General features: G+C 50.0%; 5 protein-coding genes across 5 annotated transcripts; 2 read left to right on the forward strand and 3 right to left on the reverse strand.

Moving 5' to 3' along the window:
* Nucleotides 1–135: 135 nt before the first annotated feature.
* Nucleotides 136–1,160, reverse strand: BO79DRAFT_207962 (F1F0 ATP synthase subunit delta). The gene is made up of 6 exons (XM_025682283.1): nucleotides 977–1,160; nucleotides 878–900; nucleotides 655–785; nucleotides 458–546; nucleotides 305–394; nucleotides 136–248 (listed from the first exon to the last, which is right to left on the reverse strand). The coding sequence occupies exons 1-6, from the start codon at nucleotides 1,106–1,108 to the stop codon at nucleotides 216–218; spliced, it is 498 nt and encodes a 165-aa protein (XP_025542526.1). The 5' UTR covers nucleotides 1,109–1,160; the 3' UTR covers nucleotides 136–215.
* Nucleotides 1,161–2,185: 1,025 nt separating this feature from the next.
* BO79DRAFT_252528 (60S ribosomal protein eL29) lies at nucleotides 2,186–2,904 on the forward strand (the record flags this gene model as incomplete). Its single annotated transcript, XM_025685934.1, has 4 exons — nucleotides 2,186–2,192; nucleotides 2,329–2,380; nucleotides 2,674–2,776; nucleotides 2,869–2,904. The coding sequence occupies 4 exons, from the start codon at nucleotides 2,186–2,188 to the stop codon at nucleotides 2,902–2,904; spliced, it is 198 nt and encodes a 65-aa protein (XP_025542527.1).
* A 502-nt stretch (nucleotides 2,905–3,406) lies between these two features.
* BO79DRAFT_243945 (uncharacterized protein) lies at nucleotides 3,407–5,032 on the reverse strand (the record flags this gene model as incomplete). Its single annotated transcript, XM_025685331.1, has 3 exons — nucleotides 4,752–5,032; nucleotides 3,536–4,695; nucleotides 3,407–3,433 (listed from the first exon to the last, which is right to left on the reverse strand). Exons 1-3 carry the CDS (start codon nucleotides 5,011–5,013, stop codon nucleotides 3,407–3,409), a joined length of 1,449 nt encoding a protein of 482 aa, XP_025542528.1. The 5' UTR covers nucleotides 5,014–5,032.
* Nucleotides 5,033–5,213: 181 nt separating this feature from the next.
* BO79DRAFT_169036 (NCBP3 domain-containing protein) lies at nucleotides 5,214–7,030 on the reverse strand. The gene is made up of 2 exons (XM_025679457.1): nucleotides 6,771–7,030; nucleotides 5,214–6,697 (listed from the first exon to the last, which is right to left on the reverse strand). The coding sequence occupies exons 1-2, from the start codon at nucleotides 6,912–6,914 to the stop codon at nucleotides 5,414–5,416; spliced, it is 1,428 nt and encodes a 475-aa protein (XP_025542529.1). The 5' UTR covers nucleotides 6,915–7,030; the 3' UTR covers nucleotides 5,214–5,413.
* A 1,908-nt stretch (nucleotides 7,031–8,938) lies between these two features.
* On the forward strand, nucleotides 8,939–10,981 carry BO79DRAFT_190787 (putative glycosyl hydrolase; the record flags this gene model as incomplete). The annotated part of the gene is made up of 2 exons (XM_025680767.1): nucleotides 8,939–9,821; nucleotides 9,897–10,981. The coding sequence occupies 2 exons, from the start codon at nucleotides 8,939–8,941 to the stop codon at nucleotides 10,979–10,981; spliced, it is 1,968 nt and encodes a 655-aa protein (XP_025542530.1).
* Nucleotides 10,982–19,119: the final 8,138 nt, after the last annotated feature.

A 19,119-nucleotide genomic window follows, 5' to 3' on the forward strand; every position in this document is an offset into this window, starting at 1 on the left:
GCAGAGGTCTCTCCTCGACTAAGTCGGAAAGAGCAACCCAGGCAGGCGTGTAGCCGAGAAAGGCATCAGCAACCAGTTTATCAGCCAGACTAATTTTCTGTATTAGCTATTTATGGGCCTCTGCCCCGAAAACCATGCAAATAATGTTTCATGAGAATTGCTATAATTCTACAGGTTCAAAGTTGAAGTCGCGAGTGGATATGTACATCAGGTATCTATTTGAGGACGGCCTGCAGGCTCTCCAGCACCTGTTTTTGTTTGTCAGTCAGAATGTTCGGGTCGTGTTTGGTAGTGTCTGTCTTACCTCAAGCTCGATCTTAGCCTCAGCAATATCCTGCTCGCTGCCGCTTCCGTTGGCAATCTTCTGGGCCTCGGCGATCTGGGAACGGACGTTCTGTGTTGAGGGTGACGGATTAGCACTGCGCAGAGGCCAAAGCACGGATCGGTTAGAACCTACGTCAATGCTGAAATCCTCGAGAGGGAAACCCTCGACGGCGTTGATGCTCAGCTGGGAGTCGGGCTGGACAACGGCGAAACCACCAGACACTAGAATTCAAGAGAAGTCATGTCAGTCTTGTCCTAGACACGATGTGGCGGCTGATCTGAAGAATCTCGGCCCGCGGCACAAATATCAACACGGTTGATCGGACGTACGGAAGAACTTCTTGCTGGCACCACCCTCCTCAACGATCTCAACGAGACCGGGCTTGAGCTGCTCAATGGAGGGGACGTGGTTGGCGAGAACACCCATCTCTCCGGACTCGGCGGGGATGTTGACCTGAACACTGTATGGGAAAGGTTCGTAAGTATGGGGCGGTCTAAGGTGAAGGATGGTCGTGCAATGCTTTCGACCTATTCGGATTGCGAGGCTACATACACGCCGGCCGACTTGAAGATGGACTGTTGGAAGAATGAGTTGTCAGTATCAAACATTCACGCAGGTGCACAGAGGCGCTCAACGGAATCGGAGGCGTACCTGGTGAGGAAGGGTCAGGGAAAGCTTGATCTTGTCCGACACAGCCTCGGCGTAACCTCTGCGCTGGAGAGGAACGCGGAAAGCGGAGGGACGAGCCCTGAAGGCAGAGCGAGCGAAGCGGAGAGAGCTCATCTTGCAATGGACGAAGGGGGTGGGTGGTGATAGTATCCCTCTTGAACCTGAGTTGGGAGTTGCAAAGGTCGAAGTCGGATGCCGGTTGTTCCCTAGCGGCTCGGGCGGTCACGTGGTGGGCCACGCGCCAACAGAAGACCGCTGTACTCGGTTGCTGCGTTGACCTGCACAACGCTGGACTCCTTCTTGTTCTCCGGTTATTGGTCTTGGGTGTGCGGAGATCGCTCTTTGCTAACTGCTAAGGGCGCATAGCTTTTATCTATCTGCATCCCGGGCGTGAAACTACCGGCTGGATGTGGTTGTTGTTACCACGATTCTTTACAAGCATATGCTACAATTCTACAAGCTGGGAAGATCAAAGCAATTTAGGCGCGTAAGAGGATAGGAGATAGAACAGCCATTATCAACATCACCACTGTCATGTTGCAGGTCATTCAACCAAGCCCGCATGTATCCATCACTGGGGGCCCATGTTAATATCATGTGATTATGGATCCCGTATCCATCCACACCATTGATCTCGAATCGACATCAATTGGACAAGGCTTGTGTTTGCCTGGATATTCATCCACATGCCTTCTACATTCCACATCCGAAGCTCCGATCAACGTGTACTCCGGATTCTTGAAAATACGCAGTTCTCCCCCAGCATTGACTTCCTAACAGTCGGCCATATTGTTAGTCATCAATCACGGGATCATTTGATGCCTCAGGTATCAATGCTATCCCCGACATTGGCGATGCACCACCATCTCCACGAAAGTATTCAAGTAGCAAGCAGAACCTAGCATCGTAAGCAAATTCATGTAGTTAGCAATCAACAATCCCAAATACAATCAAATCTGGACCCTAAGCCAGGACAACCCCCGGCCCAAGCAGTAGCTAGAGAAGTAGGCCTACAGTAGTGAAGAGACACCAAGACGGGCAGGACGCTAGCCGTGCTCGGTAAGCGAAATCCCACAGAAAACCAGCCCTAGCCGAACCTGCCTTGGGGACTCTGGCCTTCCGCTCCGTTCAGGATAACCTCACCCGCCAACTCCTCGTCAACCGTCTGTTAGTTGCGACAAATCCGACAAGATGGCGAGTACGTGACACCCTTTTTGCTCCAAATTATTCAAAACCCCGTTGTTTTTGCATTCCCGTCTCGTTCGGACGAAGAATGCGATTATCGACCATCTTAACATCGAAGAATGATGTATCGCTGACATGAATCTCTACAGAGTCCAAGAACGCGTCTCAGCACCACAACAGCCAGAAGGCTCACCGTAACGGGTGCGTATAACAAGCCGATCTTCCTACCTTTTTATATGTTCCATACACGAACGAAACGCCCGAGGACGAATACTGCGATGTTGGGTAGCGGACGATATCTTCGACAGATTTGAGGTTCAGCGAACGGGAGAAGGAGGAAGAGGATAGATACTCTGGCCCTGATGATGGAGGATATCGATCAATATCCAACATTCGACATATTCGTCCTCGGGGAATCAACACACAACAACTACAACGAAACCGCTTGAGAGAGATCGAAACACTGACCATCGCCTTCTTTTCCAACTCAACAGTATCAAGAAGCCCAAGACCCACCGTTACCCCTCCCTCAAGGGTGTCGACCCCAAGTTCCGCCGCAACCACAGACACGCCCTTCACGGAACCGCCAAGGCTCTGGTACGTTTTTTTCTCTATGATCGATCCAACAAGGAGTGTCTCTTTTGTTGGGCGAAGCCGAGAAGAAGAATCGACACTAACAACCCGAACAGAAGGAGCGCAAGGAGGGCAAGCGCGAGATCGCATAAATTACTTCCAACTAATATAGAAACGTTTTAAAAGAAATGAAAGCGATTTGAGTTGGTTGATTTGCTCTTATCTCATTTCCTGTGTTTCCTACATTCCACCGACAAACGACAACAAAAGCAAAGCAAAGCACCGGTCGAGAGAAGATTCTACATTGGGCTGAAGGGTATATTACCCCGCAAGAAACCGGGTTTGTCACATAAAGCAAATGGATACGGTTCTCTAGTGTTGCTTTTTCTTGGGCTTCATTTATCTCCCGTGGCCGGTGGTTCATTTGCTTTTTTGACTGACGTTGCGGTTCTCATACCGTAGTATGGTTGGTTGATGATGTTGATGTTGATGATGAAGAAACAGGCATATGTGTGTACAGCTTCGTGCTTATTTTCCCATGCGCGCTTGCTGAAGGATTTATATTACGTGCCGAGAGAAGATCCCATGCCCTCCAATTACCAAACACCCTTTGCTCTTTGCTCTACCATGGCGAGAGGGTGCATGGACGGAGGGCTACATACTACCATACCATGTAGAGCCCTGTAGGTTTGATAGTGAATTGAATTTATACTATGATTTCTGTTTCTATATAAGTCACTCAACCTTCCAAACAACCAACCTCTTATCAAACCCCCCACTAACCAACCACTCCTCCCTCTCACCCCCATCCTTCCCATCAACCCATCCCGCCCAAAGTGTCCTAATCTTACACCCAACCTCATGCCCATCCTTCAACAACGTCACCACCCTCCCCGTCTTCACCTCCACCCCTCTCACAACCCCATCATCCCCATTAACCCAGACCCCCAAGCCATCCGGCCTCCACACAACCTGCGGCGTCGAGTACGCCGTCTGCGGCGCAAACGTATTCGCCTGAATCAAGATCGCCGCGTCCTCGCGATTCTGCAGCGACAGGGCAGCGAACGCCTGCGCCGCCTGCGTTGCTGGCTCCTGTTCCTGCTCCGCCGAGCCGGTCTCCAAGCTATCCGCTGAGGGAAACAGTAGCCGCACAATCATGACCTTCATATGCGGAAGAGTCGATGTTGCGATGGCGACGAGACCCGGGTCATGTGGGCTGAGGGCCAGACACGAGGGGGAGAAGGCGACCCAGGCGTTGGAGTGCGGGGCGAGGTTCTGTTTACCGATTAAGGGGCATTCGTATCCCGTGGTTGAGTCTGCTGACGGTTTGACATGGTAGTAGTAAAGATTGCTTGAGTCGCGGCGGGAGACGAGGAGGATTAGATCTGCGGGGTTGTCGATGTGGGTGGTGAAGAGGATGGATTCGGGGTTGGAGAGTAGTGGGATGGAGGCGATGGGGTCGCCGATTTGCGTAGGGGCTTCGTCGTTGATTTGTATGCGGTAGAGGAAGATCTTGGAGTCCCAGCCTGCGGTTGCGATCCAGATTGTCGTAGAGGTGGGAGTGGTGTCTGGTCCGTCGTTGTTGTTGTTGTTGTCCTTCTGCTCGTAGGCGATGACCTTGACGGCGTATTTGGCGTGGTCTTTGCGGCGGTCGATGATTTCTGCGCCTTTTTGCAGAAGAAGTTGGCCGGACATGTTGGTCATGAGGATGTACCTCCCATCTTGGATCGGGATGTATGATAGAATCGGGGCTTCTGATGTGCCCGTGAATGATTGGACGAGGTCATGGCCAGGAGATGTTTGGAAGAGATGGAGGTGCCTGTCTGCGCCGGTGGCGATCAGATATGGCTCTGCTTGCGCATCTGGCCTTTGCCATTGTTCTACGGAGCATGCCAGTAGGTTTGAACTGGTTGGCGTTTGGATGATGTTGGGCTTGGTTGGTGCTGTGATAGCAGGTGAGTTTCTAGCTTGCAGCGGGGCATGGAGGTGTTAGACAGACCTGGAACGGTCCAGACATCTTTGTCCTTGTCATTGTCACCGTATCGCTCAAAGTTCTTGCTTTGGTCGAAGGCTTTCTTCTCCTCGAGTACGTTCTCGATGGTCCAGTTGCTCGTATCGTCTTTGCCGCGCTGTTCTCCCGCATCGGACGGGAGCCCCGCTTCTTGCAGGAAAGCTTTTAAAGTCTGTGTGTAGTTGTTTGTCCGTAAGAAACGGGCCACAAGGGTGCTGGCTAGTGGGATGTTTTGCGATGAGGGTGGCATCTTGGAGGTTGGGCTGGGATTGAGCGACGGGATGTAGTTTGTCGAGCGATACTAACTGGGGGAAAGATATATATCGGGCTAGTAGTAGCTTCATGGCTCCACTCGGACCAGATCTTATGTTTCTGACACCAAATTGAAAGTGGTCTGCGCAAACAAGTCGCCTGAGCACTACATTTTATGAGGATACCGCATTTAGTACAGTCGGAGTTAAGATGTTCTCATTCATAGGCTGAAGTACAAAAGTATAAAATATATATAGAAGGAAATATTGGTATCTTTTCACACCACCATCCCAGCAAAAGCAGAATGACAACCAAAGAGAAACCAGTCAGGCAAACATGCACATAGCGACTTGACATGTTGCTCGCCAAAGGTCTGACCCAAAATAAAATTCTAGGCCTCAGCTAAACATGTCCTCCGCCCTGCGTCGTGGCCCTCCTCGCCCCTCAATCTTATCGGAGAACAGCTCCTTGCCGGCATTCGAACCGTACTTCGAAGGGAACAGTTCACGTACAGACGATCCCCGTCCTTTGATTGATATGCCATTTGCCGCACCACGAATCGACATCCCCTGATCCTGCCTTGCTGCCCCGCGGATGTTAAGACCGCTTGTCTCGGTCGCCTCGGGGAACAGCTCGATGTCCCGCTTCCGGCGCGCAGGTTGTTGATCATGGCTTCCATCCACAAGAGGCACTGAGATTCTTCGAGAGAATAGATCTGCGGTCTCGTCCGCAGCATCGATTGCGTCTGACCGGCGATGATTGCTAACCTTTTGAGGGAAGAGTTCCTTTGCAGTTTTGGTTGGAAAGAGCTCTCGCGCTTTCGCATCGCTAGTTTTCGCACCTGAAGACGGGAAAAGCTCCTTGCCTTCATTGCGGCGACCGAGCTGTGGCGACCGGTCGCGGAACCGTCTGCGATCCTGCCGATCATCCTCAGCATATCCGCCTTCCATCAATGTATCCCGACCGGGTGACGCGCTACGGTCGCGAAGGCGACCAGACAGTCGTCCTTCTTCCTGTGGAAATAGATCGCGCCCCCCTCGCCTTCCCCGCCTTTCGCGACTGCGGTCCGACGAGCGATCGCGGCTTGTTGGCGTGTCATCGTACATATTGGCACTGAAGCTCTCGTCTGCATCGCGGTCTCTCCGGCGTTGCAGTTCTCGACCATCAAACCGTCTTCGCCTGTAATCCCCGTCACTGACATCTCCACCTCCCGAGCGTCGTCTGTCGGCGGCGAATTCTCGTCGCAAGCGTTCCCGAGGATCATGTTCAGGGTGCATGAGGTAAAACCGACTGGCTTCGTGCGCGCGGGGCTTTTTGCGATCTGCCTTGACAGCTGACCGAACCTGGAGGACAGAGTCGGGGTGCGTAGAGAGAAGTTTCGCGGATCGTAACCGTAGAGCAGGCAACGCAGATGCATCCTCCTCCTCGCTAACCTGCGTAAAGGCTGACAGAGCTTGGAGACCAACCTCCGGCGAAGAGTATAGGAGGTTCGCCGATGTGTCATCAATCCATTCAACGCGACTTGGCTCCTCCAGGGTGAAGTGTTCGACAGCAAATTGTTTGATGTTATCCGTTGTCAACTCGTCTACACCGCGTATATGAACCTTTTCGTACTGTGCCTCCTCATTAAGAGGGTCGACGTATTCATCTTGAGCAGCTGTCGTTGCCACGAGGGTTTGTTCCTGGACAGTTCGACGAAGATGTTAGAAGTGAACAACTAGAATTCAAGATCGATTAGGCAAGGATGATACTCACAGTCTCAATTGGCTCTGCTTCCGGAAGGGGACCAAGGTCAATGTCCATGTCGATATCCATGGAGGCGTCCATTGTGTCAGCGACTGGGGCAGTGTTGGAGGCGTCTAGTTGAAGAGAGGGTTGTTGCGCGCTGGCTACCTCCATTGAGGGAGGAGACTCAGTCGGAAGATGCGGGTATTGGATGTTATGCCAAAGCAAAATGAGAAGTAAAGTCAAGTAGCTTTATCAAAGCTCGATGGCAATGAACCAGAGAAGAAGAGGGGCGGCGAGGAGGCTGAGATGATGAGCGTAAAGTGAAGCCGAAAGGAAGTTGTCTTCTACACCGCCCGGACCAGTCGCCGGCGGAGTTTCGCCGCTGCCGCTGGCGATGATGTCGATGCTCTCTCTGTTTGTCACTTGAACTTGGTGATCTTCTCATTTGATTTCCAACTATCAATTAGATCTCAGAGAAGAGCGTGCTTCTTTTTCTATTTAATAATATTCACAGGTTATTATAAAGTTTGTCCATGACACTTGCTGGTGATCGGCGCGACAATGACGACGTTCATGTCAAGCAAGCAACACATGGCTAAAGCTGTCGTTGAGCTGTTGGTCACCGGTGTTCTTGGTGACTCGGGGATGAGATCATGGCATGCTCGTAAAATGACAGTTCCAGATGGGACGAGGTTAATCCACTAGTCTGGACTTGAAGCAACATTCTCAACATCAGAACACCCTTCCGATCCTATCATGGCAATGGTTCCAGCCCTATCAAAATAGAAGTCAAGTGTCATGAAGCTGCAGTCAAACTCTGATGCAAGGAAGAGCCGCGGTGGTGACCGAGTTGGTCATGTCCCACTAAAAGCTTTATGGTCTATTCGCATCACTCGATGATACTTGTGACGTGACAAAAGCGAGCATAGTCTTCCCTGTGGTTTCATTTCTCACTAATGAGAAATTGACCCCATGCCCCCAGCTTCATTGTCCCTTCATTGGACCCAATGATGCGACGTGACTGAGTGGTCTGCTTTCTGGGATAATGATCTGCCCTAAATGGTAGCAATATATCAACCCACCGGTGGCAGTCTCATTTAGCTTTCAAGTGGTACATCAAGCCACGTACTACCCTAGCAGATGGTTATCAGACGGTGTCTCAATTCCCAGGTCACTTTCCTGCTCTGTTTCACCGTCTGATAAACGGTCAGGCCCGGCTAAAGCCCGGGCTACCCCCACCGGAGTTCCAGGAGATACAGTCTTCGATCATGTGAGAGCCATTACTTCTTGTAACTTCCGCCGTTGCCGTTGTCAAATGGCGAGTCTGCTCTTCACAAACTAAGATGGCTTGACACCTGATCCGCGTAGGGTGCTGTCGCTTCGCACGATGATAATTAACCTCGCCGGATTGTCGTCCCGAAGTTCCTGCTGCAGTACGATATAGAATGCCAGTGGTGAATACCATGGACCATAAGGATGCAACTTTTCAGGAATTTGGGGCGAATATGATGGTATATAGATTTTCTTTTACATGTAGAGCAGCCTACAGCATCAGCGGCTAACGCTAGCATAGAACCGTGTATTCGTTCCACCTATTAAACACATTGCTGTAGATCAATCTAACTATCCAGCAAACTTGCAATGAGTCGGGTCAAGATAGCAAGATTGCAATCATGACCAGATGCAATCCTGTGTTGCCGCCTTCCCCGCTTCTTGTCATCTCGATTCTTCCCCGGAACTTCACCTCCTCACTAAAGGATTGTGGCGGTTAACATTAGGCTATATTCCTCTATCCCAGCCCAACGAATCCCATTCGTGGACCCAAATGACTTCCGATCTCTTGGCCGGAACAAGTCACTCGCTCTAGAGCAGTCGTTTCTCTACGCCGCCTTTTCTACTGGACGAAGATGAATGAATCTGGTCGGCAGTATGCCCGTCGTGACGCTGGTGACACTGTGACGCAGGCAGCGATGCGGCCCTAGCAGGATGCTGTGTCCATCTCCCAATTGGACCGCATCTGTTCTACTGCTAGAACAGTCATCGTGAGGGGCTGCAATCGCACAGCATGTTCAAACACCCCCCTCATTTCCACATCTAAACGGACAGTTTTATAACAAATAGAACCCTTCCCATGCTCCAGTGGCCTTCAGAATCCACTTCCCTCGCATCCCCACCCAGACAACCACACCATCACAATGCTCTACACTGAAGACAACAAACTCATCTTCCGGTTCGACGACCACCTCCTCTGGATCCAGCCATGGGGCGACAATGCGCTCCGAGTAAGAGCCACCAAGCTGGCCTCCATGCCCACCGAAGACTGGGCCTTATCCTCCAAGATCCCATCAACCGAACCTACCATCAGCATCGAAGAGCACAAAGACTCCAGCATCACCAACGGCAAGATCACAGCCAAAGTATCCCAACGCGGCAAGATCACCATCTACAACCACAAAGGAGACAAACTGCTCGAAGAATACGCTCGCAATCGTCGCGATCTCAAGGACCCCAAATGCAGCGCCCTAGAAGTCGAAGCTCGCGAACTGCGACCAATCCTAGGAGGCGACTTCCATCTGACCATGCGATTCGAGTCGCTGGACCCTAAAGAGAAGATCTACGGAATGGGGCAATACCAACAACCCTTCCTCAATCTCAAGGGCGCGGATATTGAGCTCGCGCATCGGAACTCTCAAGCCAGCGTCCCCTTCGCGCTCTCCTCCCTTGGCTACGGGTTCCTGTGGAACAACCCGGCTATCGGACGAGCTGTGCTAGGGACGAACACCATGAGCTTTGAAGCCTACTCCACCAAGGTGCTCGACTACTGGGTCGTAGCAGGAGACAGCCCAGCTGAGATCGAGGAAGCCTATAGCAAAGTCACTGGCTACGTGCCGATGATGCCCGAATACGGCCTCGGGTTCTGGCAATGCAAGCTGCGATACTGGAACCAGGAACAGATTCTTGACGTCGCACGAGAATACAAGCGACGAAACATACCATTAGATCTCATCGTCGTGGACTTCTTCCACTGGAAATATCAAGGAGAATGGAGCTTCGATCCCGAGTTCTGGCCGGATCCTGGTAAGTCCTTCACATACATCTAGATAGATATATATAAAACCCTATCGCCAACTAACACACTCCCCCACCACACAGACGCTATGATCAAAGAGCTCCAATCCCTAAACGTCGAGCTGATGGTCTCCGTCTGGCCAACCGTCGAAAACGCATCAACCAACTACCCCGAAATGCTCGAAAAGGGCCTCCTAATCCGCCACGACCGGGGGCTCCGCGTATCCATGCAATGCAACGGCGACATCACACACTTCGACGCCACGAACCCGTCCGCACGCGCCTACGTCTGGAGCAAAGCGAAACAGAACTACTACGACAAAGGCATCAAAGTATTCTGGCTCGACGAAGCCGAACCCGAATACTCCGTCTACGACTTCGACCTCTACCGCTACCACGCCGGCAGCAACCTGCAAATCGGCAACATCTTCCCGAAAGAGTACGCGCGGGGGTTCTACGAAGGCATGGAATCAGCGGGACAAAGCAACATCGTCAACCTCCTACGGTGCGCCTGGGCCGGGAGCCAGAAATACGGCGCCCTAGTCTGGAGCGGCGACATAGCGTCCTCGTGGTCGTCGTTCCGCAACCAACTAGCGGCTGGACTTAACATGGGTCTGGCAGGGATACCCTGGTGGACGACAGACATCGGGGGCTTCCATGGAGGCGATCCATCGGACCCAGCATTCCGGGAGCTGTTCACGCGCTGGTTCCAATGGGGGGCATTCTGTCCTGTGATGAGACTGCACGGCGATCGGGAACCCAAGCCGGAGAACCGGCCTACGGATTCAGGATCCGATAATGAAATCTGGTCGTATGGTGAGGAAGTCTACGAGATCTGTAAAAAGTACATTGGGATTCGCGAGGAGTTGCGCGATTACACGAGAGGGTTGATGAAGGAGGCGCACGAGAAGGGAACGCCCGTCATGCGAACACTGTTCTATGAGTTTCCTGCTGATAAGAGAGCATGGGAAGTCGAGACGGAATATCTCTTTGGCTCGAAGTACCTTGTTGTGCCGGTTTTCGAGGCTGGGAGGAGATCTATCGAGGTGTATTTGCCGGCTGGGGCGTCGTGGAAGGTTTGGGATCAGGATGATGTGATACATGAGGGAGGGAAGGTGGTTCAGGTGGAGTGTCCGATTGAGACGATGCCGGTATTTGTCAGAGTTTGAGTGAGAGTCTCGTGGGATATTTTGTATTTGGGTTTGGCAGTTGCCTGGCGGTGATGGGATGAATTGATGTATTCGACAGGGGGGATAGGGTTGGAGGTATCGACATGCAAATTGTCAGAGGGAGAGATAAGTTCAGCCACTATCCACTAAAGTAAATCACAAATGCAATCTGTCAGCATGTGTATGTGATGGACTGACTCGACACTCTCGTAGAAAAAAACTTACAGTAATGCTGCTAGTGGAATATCGTGGCCACAGTGCATCCATCCATCCAGCAGGTAGGGAACAGAACCAGTAAGTAGGGAGGGGGCAAATGACAAATCTAAAGAGCGACTTCGATAGCCCTTTTTTTTCAATATTTGGGTCAATGGTTTATCTCCTTTCTTTTTCTTGCTTCATTTTCAGCCTCGCCAAGGAAAGAAAAGCAAGAAAGTGTTGCATGGATGGATTCTTCGACGGCTGAATCTCATGGCAAAAGCGTGGCAACTATCGAGTACTAGAGAAGTAGCGAACATTCTACAAGATGAGTCTGGAAGCTCTCTTCTTAGATTACTTCTCTTTTCACTTCGATCGATCTAGTGGCGACCAGGGTCTCCATGAAGATGTCCCTAATCGCCCCCAAGCGTAGCCACAAAAATGAGCCCAGCTTAGCCACATGGCCCAAGGAATGGGTTTCTGCAGGAAAAAGAAAAGGGCAATGTATGGCTCAGCCCAGCCACAGAGTGGATTCATCAATAGGAGGGAATAGTTCTTGGATCTGTAATAGGCGGAAACAGGGAAGTACGTTGGAATTTGTCCAGACTCAACAGAGTTTGTGTGTTCTTCCCTAGTCTCTTCCTTCTGCCCTTCCAGCCAAGAGACAGTAAGTTAGACCGTCTCACCGTTGGATATACGAACGGGATCGATTGGCCCCCAGAAGAAGTACCAATGTCACAAGTGGAAGTCTGTGCAGAGAGCTATGACTGCTGCGTCTAGTGAACCATAAAAATTTGGCAGCGAATCGAAAGGCCTCGCGTGGAATTATGCAGCCATCTCAACTTTCTGCACGCTTCAATCAGTTTTCTTAGCCACCGTAGCTCCGGAAAAGTTGGCTCAAAGAGGCCAGTGCAGTGCATATCATGGGTCTTGGTGGGCACCGTCGCATCGCTTGCTATCTTCACCCTCCCCTTATTTGTTCCTTTCCGTGCCGTCTGCCAGGTATACTCCCGAAGTCTTCCCTGACGGCTCGATTGGAGAGGCAGGAGCGGATCGCCAAAGAGGGGGAGGGTTGCCTAAAGAGGAGTTGATGGTAGTGGGGATGGCTTCTGACGGAGTAGTTCGTTATGGAGCCGTACGTAGACGCCGACTCGGCAAATGCACGGTCGTCAAAAGTCATCGTAGGACGGCTTGTGCAGAAGAATTTGCCGTTCCAGACCCTCTTTTCATTTATTTCTTTTTCCCTCGTTGGTCTCTCGGTTACCTTTGTGGGTTTTTTTTTTTTTTTTTTTTTTTCCTTTTTGCACGGGAAAAAAGGATTGAGGCCAAAGCTTAACCCTGGATCCTTAGGGACAAGTAGTGCGACGCCATCGTTTCCATCGTTCCTATTCTCAGTACCTCCCCGGGCTGATGTTAGCAAGCGATTGATCCATCATGCCCCATTGTCAGTGGTGCGACAAACCAACCGATCCGACACTCCCTAGTTCCAGTTTCTGACCCAGATGTGCCGAGAATAGATCTGAGGGCTGCTACAAACTGGTAGCCTCCGCAAAGGACTGAGAATTTGACGGGAAAGAAGGGAAATTAAGGAAGAACGGGTGGCTCCAGGGCCATGGAAACGGACCAAGATTCCATCCTTCTTGGTGAGGGAAGCGGCCGCCGTTCCCGGGCAAGCGGCTAGCTCGTGGGTTCTTTTTCTTGGTTGGATGAGGAGGACGGCACATCCACGGCTCCAATGGTCCTTACCTCAGCGCCGGGACTGAAGGCTGAATGGGTCGTGAAGATTGAGTTTTGACCGGGTAGATTGGGTTTATTCGGGTGCACTGGCTTGGTCTGGTTGGCCCGGAGGCCCACTGATGTTCCTGCCACTCGCTACAGTCGGTAATCCGTGAACCATCCTATTGATGATTCACCTCTTGGCAACAGGTGGTAGGGCCTCCCGTCCCAGGACGTTAGTTGTATGTTACTCTGATCACTCTCTGACCACCACGGGACCTAGGCTGCAGGTGCACACTCATCCGTTGGCACCGGTCACGAATAAACTTCTTTGACAGCGGGAGTGCCGTGGAGAACGAGGTCTGGTAACGGTTGGAGTAGAAGTACAACGGGCAGCACTGATGCTGATGATGATGATGCCGACGCTGATGATGTCTTGTGATGCCCTCTGGTTACCAGCTGACAAGTATCGCTGAGAATGGAGTCAAGAGGGTGTGGGTGGTGGAAAAAGAGAGTTTCTCACTCAATTTGTCAGATCTCAGGGAAGACCCGAAGCTGGTTGCATTCCAGTCTCGACAAAAGTCAATAGTGCCGTCACATCACATTAATCTGCATTGGTCCAGGAATCCACAACCACCACCACCACCCCAAGACATGGGATCAAGGCGTCAGCTGCATTGGAGAGAGTTCACTGCAGCTCGGCCATGGTGGTAGTAAGAGTGACTGGCCGCGTCAACACGACGTATCCGACCTCTAGGATGTGCGATGAAGTTCCCCAGAGTTTGTGGAAGGGGTAGTACAAGGAAAACCCAAGTAACTCCAGCTGAGCACATTGTGTATACATGGATGATGAAGAAAGAGAAGAAGATGATGATGATAATCTTCCTTGAGCTGATGAAAAGAGATAGTTCCTTCCATCCTTCTACACCTTCCAATTCAGGAAATACTATAGGACAACAATGTGTATGTGCCTCGCCTATGACGAAAGACGTAGCATTACACAACCAGCCATCACTCCAAGTAAGTAGTAGTATAGTACTTATTCTAGCCAACCATGTATAGTATCATATCAGTATACATCATTCATCCATCATCATGGATACATCGATTTCTCTACGGGGAACTACCTGGTTACTGTGGCAGACAGGCATACCTATTTCAATACCCGACTCCAGATGTATACATATGTATGAACTGTGGATAAGATACTGAGATAATTACTATTCTGACGGAAGGGTGGTACTGGAAGGAATCCTGCGGTGTAGCCATTATCGCTGCATCATGGTGCCTCTATCCCCTTGTTGGGCATTCGCAGGCGTAAAAGCGAAGCGGGGGGAGGAGGGTGGTAAGTTGGTGTGTGTGTGGCAGTGAAGGTAAACTGGTTTGTTTCTACTTGGTTACAGATACTCCGTACTAAGCGTACTAGATAGATACGGTAAATTCATACAGTCACTAGCTAAGTAGTTTACCGCGCTGAAGTAAGGTAACACGACCCCCGGTGGGGATCCTGGTCAGCCGGGAGGACGGGGCACAGCACCTCCTTTGTCACACTAAACCCAAAGAGATAATCGGGGCAATGCCCAGCCGGGCATCTGGGAAGGATCGGGGAACCCACATGGTCCCCGAAGGGGAAGACATAAACCCCGATCAGAGAGGGCATCCAATCACGGGCTTTCCTGCCAATTCTTGCTGCATCCTGTATGTACCCTTCCCTTCACATTCACCACCACTTTCTCCCTCACCCCTCCCCTCTTTTCAAATTCTCCACCTCCATCAGATACCGCGCGACGTCATGGGTCTACCCATCTACTCCATACTAGCTAGCTAACGATGGAGTCCTTGAACTGGGTACCACCGGGGATTGATTCCACATTCTCCGACATCAGAAGTGAGGTGAGGAGGAGGACGACAGAATACATACACGTACCTTAGATCTGGAACCGCCCATCTCTCGATCCATCCTGGTTATCACGGGACGGGTTTGACCGTTATTTTGACCATGGATCAAGGTCCAGGCGACCCAAATGCTAGGATACGGAAAACGGATACATGGAATAAATTCAGAAGAAATAAAAAATCAAAAAAGAACAGTATGTGCCACCAAGCAAGGATGATAGGTTGAGAAGGATGCAACAACATAGTACGGACTCGACCTATCCTCGAGAATGTCTCAACACTAGTTAAGACGATGTAGGGTAACTTACGACCACACCCTCCTGTTTACTCTTACTGAATGAAGACAATGAATCCTTTACCAAAAAGTTCCCAGGTACTATAATCCCCGATTCTAATCATGCGCTGGTTTGAAATCCACGTAACCGGTATAAATCGACAGGGCATGTGTCGGGACTGTGGTACACAAACGGGGTCTACTGACTCGGTAAACGCATGGGAGGGAAGGGGAAAAAGGAAGAATTAGAAAATAGAAATGAAAATAAAATATTGCGCGGAAGAATTATCAACTCAACAGCCATGCATGATTCATGAAAGCGTCAAGACCAACAAAGGAAGAAGATGAATAGCAGTGTAGTAGCAAACTCGTTGTTGTCTCAATACTGAAATACCATTGGCTCTTCAAACCACGGAAAACAAGAAGACTCCCTAACTGACAGGCGGTGCTCGGACCTCCTGAGGTTCGCAGACTTGGAGGCCCGACAGTCAGGAAACAGCGGCGGGATGCGAGAGAGCCGTTCGCTCCACTCTTCAACTGACCCCCCCATACGGTGTCCTGCAGTCGGGGATCCCTGCCCATCTATCTTGTCTTGCTCTCTCACCCTCTCTCTCTCATTACTACATTTCCTTTTGATTTGACGGTTGTACGACGTCCTGCGGACGCTGTGTGCGTATGTGTGTGGAGGTACACAAAGTCGGTCGCGCGGTCGCACTCTCGCTTAGAACTTCACTGTTACATACTCTATTGACCTTCTAGTAGTAGTACCCCAAAAAAAATATATTAATCAAAAATCCGCCTTGTATCCCCTCTCACACGAAAATCATATTCAACTAAATCAGTAGCGCCCAGTAGACAGGTACCAAAATTAACATCTTACACCCTTCAAAAAAAAAACAACACTAATCGTGGAGCAACAGCTGAAGATTTAATATATTCAGTGGCCAGGCACTGCTGAATATATTCCTGATCTGGCAAGTGGCAGGGGAGATCAATCAAGGAATCCCGGGTGCTGCACGCTAAAGTATGGGTCAACCAGGGTTTATCTCAAATACTTCCCGTGTCTCTGATTGGCAACCCAAGGCCAAGGTACATCGGGGACCATCGACCGGGGTTAAACAAAGTAGTTAGACTAGACCGGGCAAGTCAGAGTAGTCCTAGTAGGTGACTTAGTAAGGTGGTCGTAGCACTGTACATCATCGCTACTAGGATTTAGACTTCTTGTGTGGCCCCCCCCCTCCTTCGTGATCAATTCAATAGTGCACACTACACACGGGTTCCTTCTTTACTTTGCTTCCGTCCAGCTGGGTCTGGAGTAGTCGTGGTCGCGATTAAGATGGAATTAGTATTTATTACTATTTATCCTAATGTATGTAGTGATGGTACCTTACAGCTAGTCTGTGCGGTGTTCAATACAGTTGGATCGGTCATATGTATAGTAGTAGTAAGTAGTTGTTCATCTGCCTCAGAAATATATATTTCTGCGGGCCGCTGTGGTGTTGCAAAAGGACGATCACACATCGAATCCTCTTGGTACTTTGTAAGTAACATCTTTGACAAAATGACGTACGTATGTCGACTCCAGTAGTTTAGTACGTAGTTTCTGAAGTACATTCAAAAAATAATGGAGAGTTACTAGTAGTACGTAGTAAACTACATAGTACTAACCGAGTGGGAAAAAGCTGCGTAAGTAAAGTGATGTATGGATTGTTCCCCGTAAGTAAAGTAAACTATGTATGTAAATCCGTTTGTTCGTTTTCTGGTACACGGTACTCCGTACCACGAGGTTAAGTAGGCAGATCGCAAGTACCCGTCCACATGGCAGGCTTGTAACACTCCCACGATGTAGATGGCGTTTGACACCGCTCAGAGCCACCATCTTTCCCCTGATTCTTTATTGAAGTCAAAAAGCCCTCCGTAATATGGGGTCGTGGGGGAGACTTTGTGATTTTCTTGTGATACCAAGCGGGTTTTATTCTTATTTCTTAAATCACCGGGGTAATGCTAGTTTACTTTTCATGTATACCCGAAGTAAAGCCTAGGCGGGCGGGAGCATACGTTAACGGACGTTGTTGTTGACATGGATAGGATGGCAGGATTCGGGGACCTGGAATGTAAGTTGTGTAATAGAGGGTAAATGGTTGTGTACTATAGTAAGTATCTAACGTAGTGGAAATGTATTCCAGTTCCCACTAATAATTACTGGGCCACAACAGTTTGTTGACGGGATGCTTATGAGCGATTTGGTTGGCGGTCCGGCCCACAATATGATTTGATTTTTTGTTCAGCTTGTGTGTATAGTATGTGTGCGCGTGTGTTTTGTGTGGAGGCGAAGGCAAAGAGAGGGGGTGGTGGAAAAAAAGAAAATGACTAAAAGATCCAAAGAAGGAGAATGCTATTGTCCATTTGAAAAAAAAAAAAAAAAAAAAAAAAAAACAAATAAATAAAAAAGAACCTCGTTAAAGCATAACTAAAACACTATGGCGAGCCGAGACCATCAATTACATTTCTCCAGATCGTACCTGTCAATTGCATTAATCTCGCCTCAATCAAGATTAATCTAAGTGCGTCCTCGTCCTTTTGACGAGGTCGCAAAGGCCTACCGAGATCGCTCTTTTTCCCTAGACTTCCCCCTCCCAGTCCGCGATCATCATTACCCAGATGGGACTAGCCCCGCGCTTCCAGAATGACAAATACCTTATTTTGGCAGACCAATCAGCTGCCAATATGGGGCAGTGGTTCGTCACGTCATGCAGTTCAGGTCCTCAGGGGTTCGTGCTTACTAGCCTGTTTAGGTGAGTTGAGGAACCAATTGGTAACTGATACCTCAGTAACTAGGCTGCGGTACTACCAGTTTGGCGGTATTGATGACAATTAGGCCCGAAACAAGTGAAGTTACACTCTAACCGTCCACACAGCTCTGACGCTTCCATCCTTACTTTACAGGAAGTATGCTGTAGGTTTTTTCCCCATTGCGCACTCCATGATTTGATGACGTTCAACGGCTTGACTCGTGGCACTCTCTTCCCCTGAGATGCCTTTTTTTGCCCTTTCCCGTTGGTGACCTGTAAGCGAGTAACCTCTGTCAACCGCGCTTTGCTAAGAGAGAAAAAAAAATGGAGCTTTGAATTTCCGTTGAGCCGGTGAAGGTGACAGTAGGTTACCCACACAGCATTCCAGTAAAAGAATCTGTATGTCACAACTTCCGAAACGATGTAAGGCGGGAGAGGGGGACCATTTGTTGCTCTGTGCTGTAATAGAGTGTGTGAGAGTGAGCGAGTCTGTGACAAGACAAATCCAGCCAATACAGATCGGATGACCCCGAATATTTCCTCCCCCTCCCCCTTCATCCGGAGAAAATCTTTATCAAATTCCATCAGTTCGGGGGGAGGCTAGGCAGGGAAAATAGAAGCCTGGAAGATTTTCTCGGAGACGCCGATGGAGGGTGGTGGTGGTGACCTGGAACAATAGTTACTGCAAGAAAAAAAACGACGCATGGCAAAACATGGCGATGCCTTCATAGTTGCTAATAGTTTGGACGAGAAGAGTAGATGATAGACCTGCAGAGACGACTGCACGATGATCTGGATCCGATCGTCTTGAACAATTGACGAAGTTTATTGTTCCCCCCTTCCCACGCCACTGGGAATCGAGGACACACTACTAACTAACTCTTACCAGTTACCAGGGCCTTCGATTCGCCAAGCGCATTACATCGAGCACAGAGTGATCAACCTAGATCGCCCAATCGCAGCAACGTTGTATCCGATCGAACAATAGTTCCGAGGGCAAGGTTTTGGGATGGATGGCAGGCGAACAATACTAGTAAACCCATAGTCTTGGATGGTTAACTTTAGCTTCTTGAGAGTGACCCCATCCATTCCCACCGCTTAGTATGACAGCGGGACGGTACCGGCGTGGTGAGCTGACAAGCACTTTACTCTGTCTGGCTTAGGGAAACAGGTAACCCCTCATAAAAGGCACTGGTACTTTCCGTTGGTCACGTATCATTTGGAATCTTCCGACCTTCCCCGGATGATCGTGACCAAAGTCATCG

This window comes from Aspergillus costaricaensis (assembly GCF_003184835.1).
Source record: "Aspergillus costaricaensis CBS 115574 unplaced genomic scaffold BO79scaffold_7, whole genome shotgun sequence".
In the NCBI taxonomy this organism is placed as follows: domain Eukaryota; kingdom Fungi; phylum Ascomycota; class Eurotiomycetes; order Eurotiales; family Aspergillaceae; genus Aspergillus; species Aspergillus costaricensis.

Coding starts and splice junctions, on each gene's coding strand:
- BO79DRAFT_207962 (XM_025682283.1), bottom strand. CDS start 1,108: ATGAGCTCTCTCCGCTTCGCTCGCTCTGCCTTCAGGGCTCGTCCCTCC. Junction 547..654: donor TGCCAGCAAGAAGTTCTTCC/GTACGTCCGATC, acceptor CTTGAATTCTAG/TGTCTGGTGGTTTCGCCGTT. Junction 395..457: donor TCGAGGATTTCAGCATTGAC/GTAGGTTCTAAC, acceptor CCCTCAACACAG/AACGTCCGTTCCCAGATCGC.
- BO79DRAFT_169036 (XM_025679457.1), bottom strand. CDS start 6,914: ATGGAGGTAGCCAGCGCGCAACAACCCTCTCTTCAACTAGACGCCTCC. Junction 6,698..6,770: donor AAGCAGAGCCAATTGAGACT/GTGAGTATCATC, acceptor CGAACTGTCCAG/GAACAAACCCTCGTGGCAAC.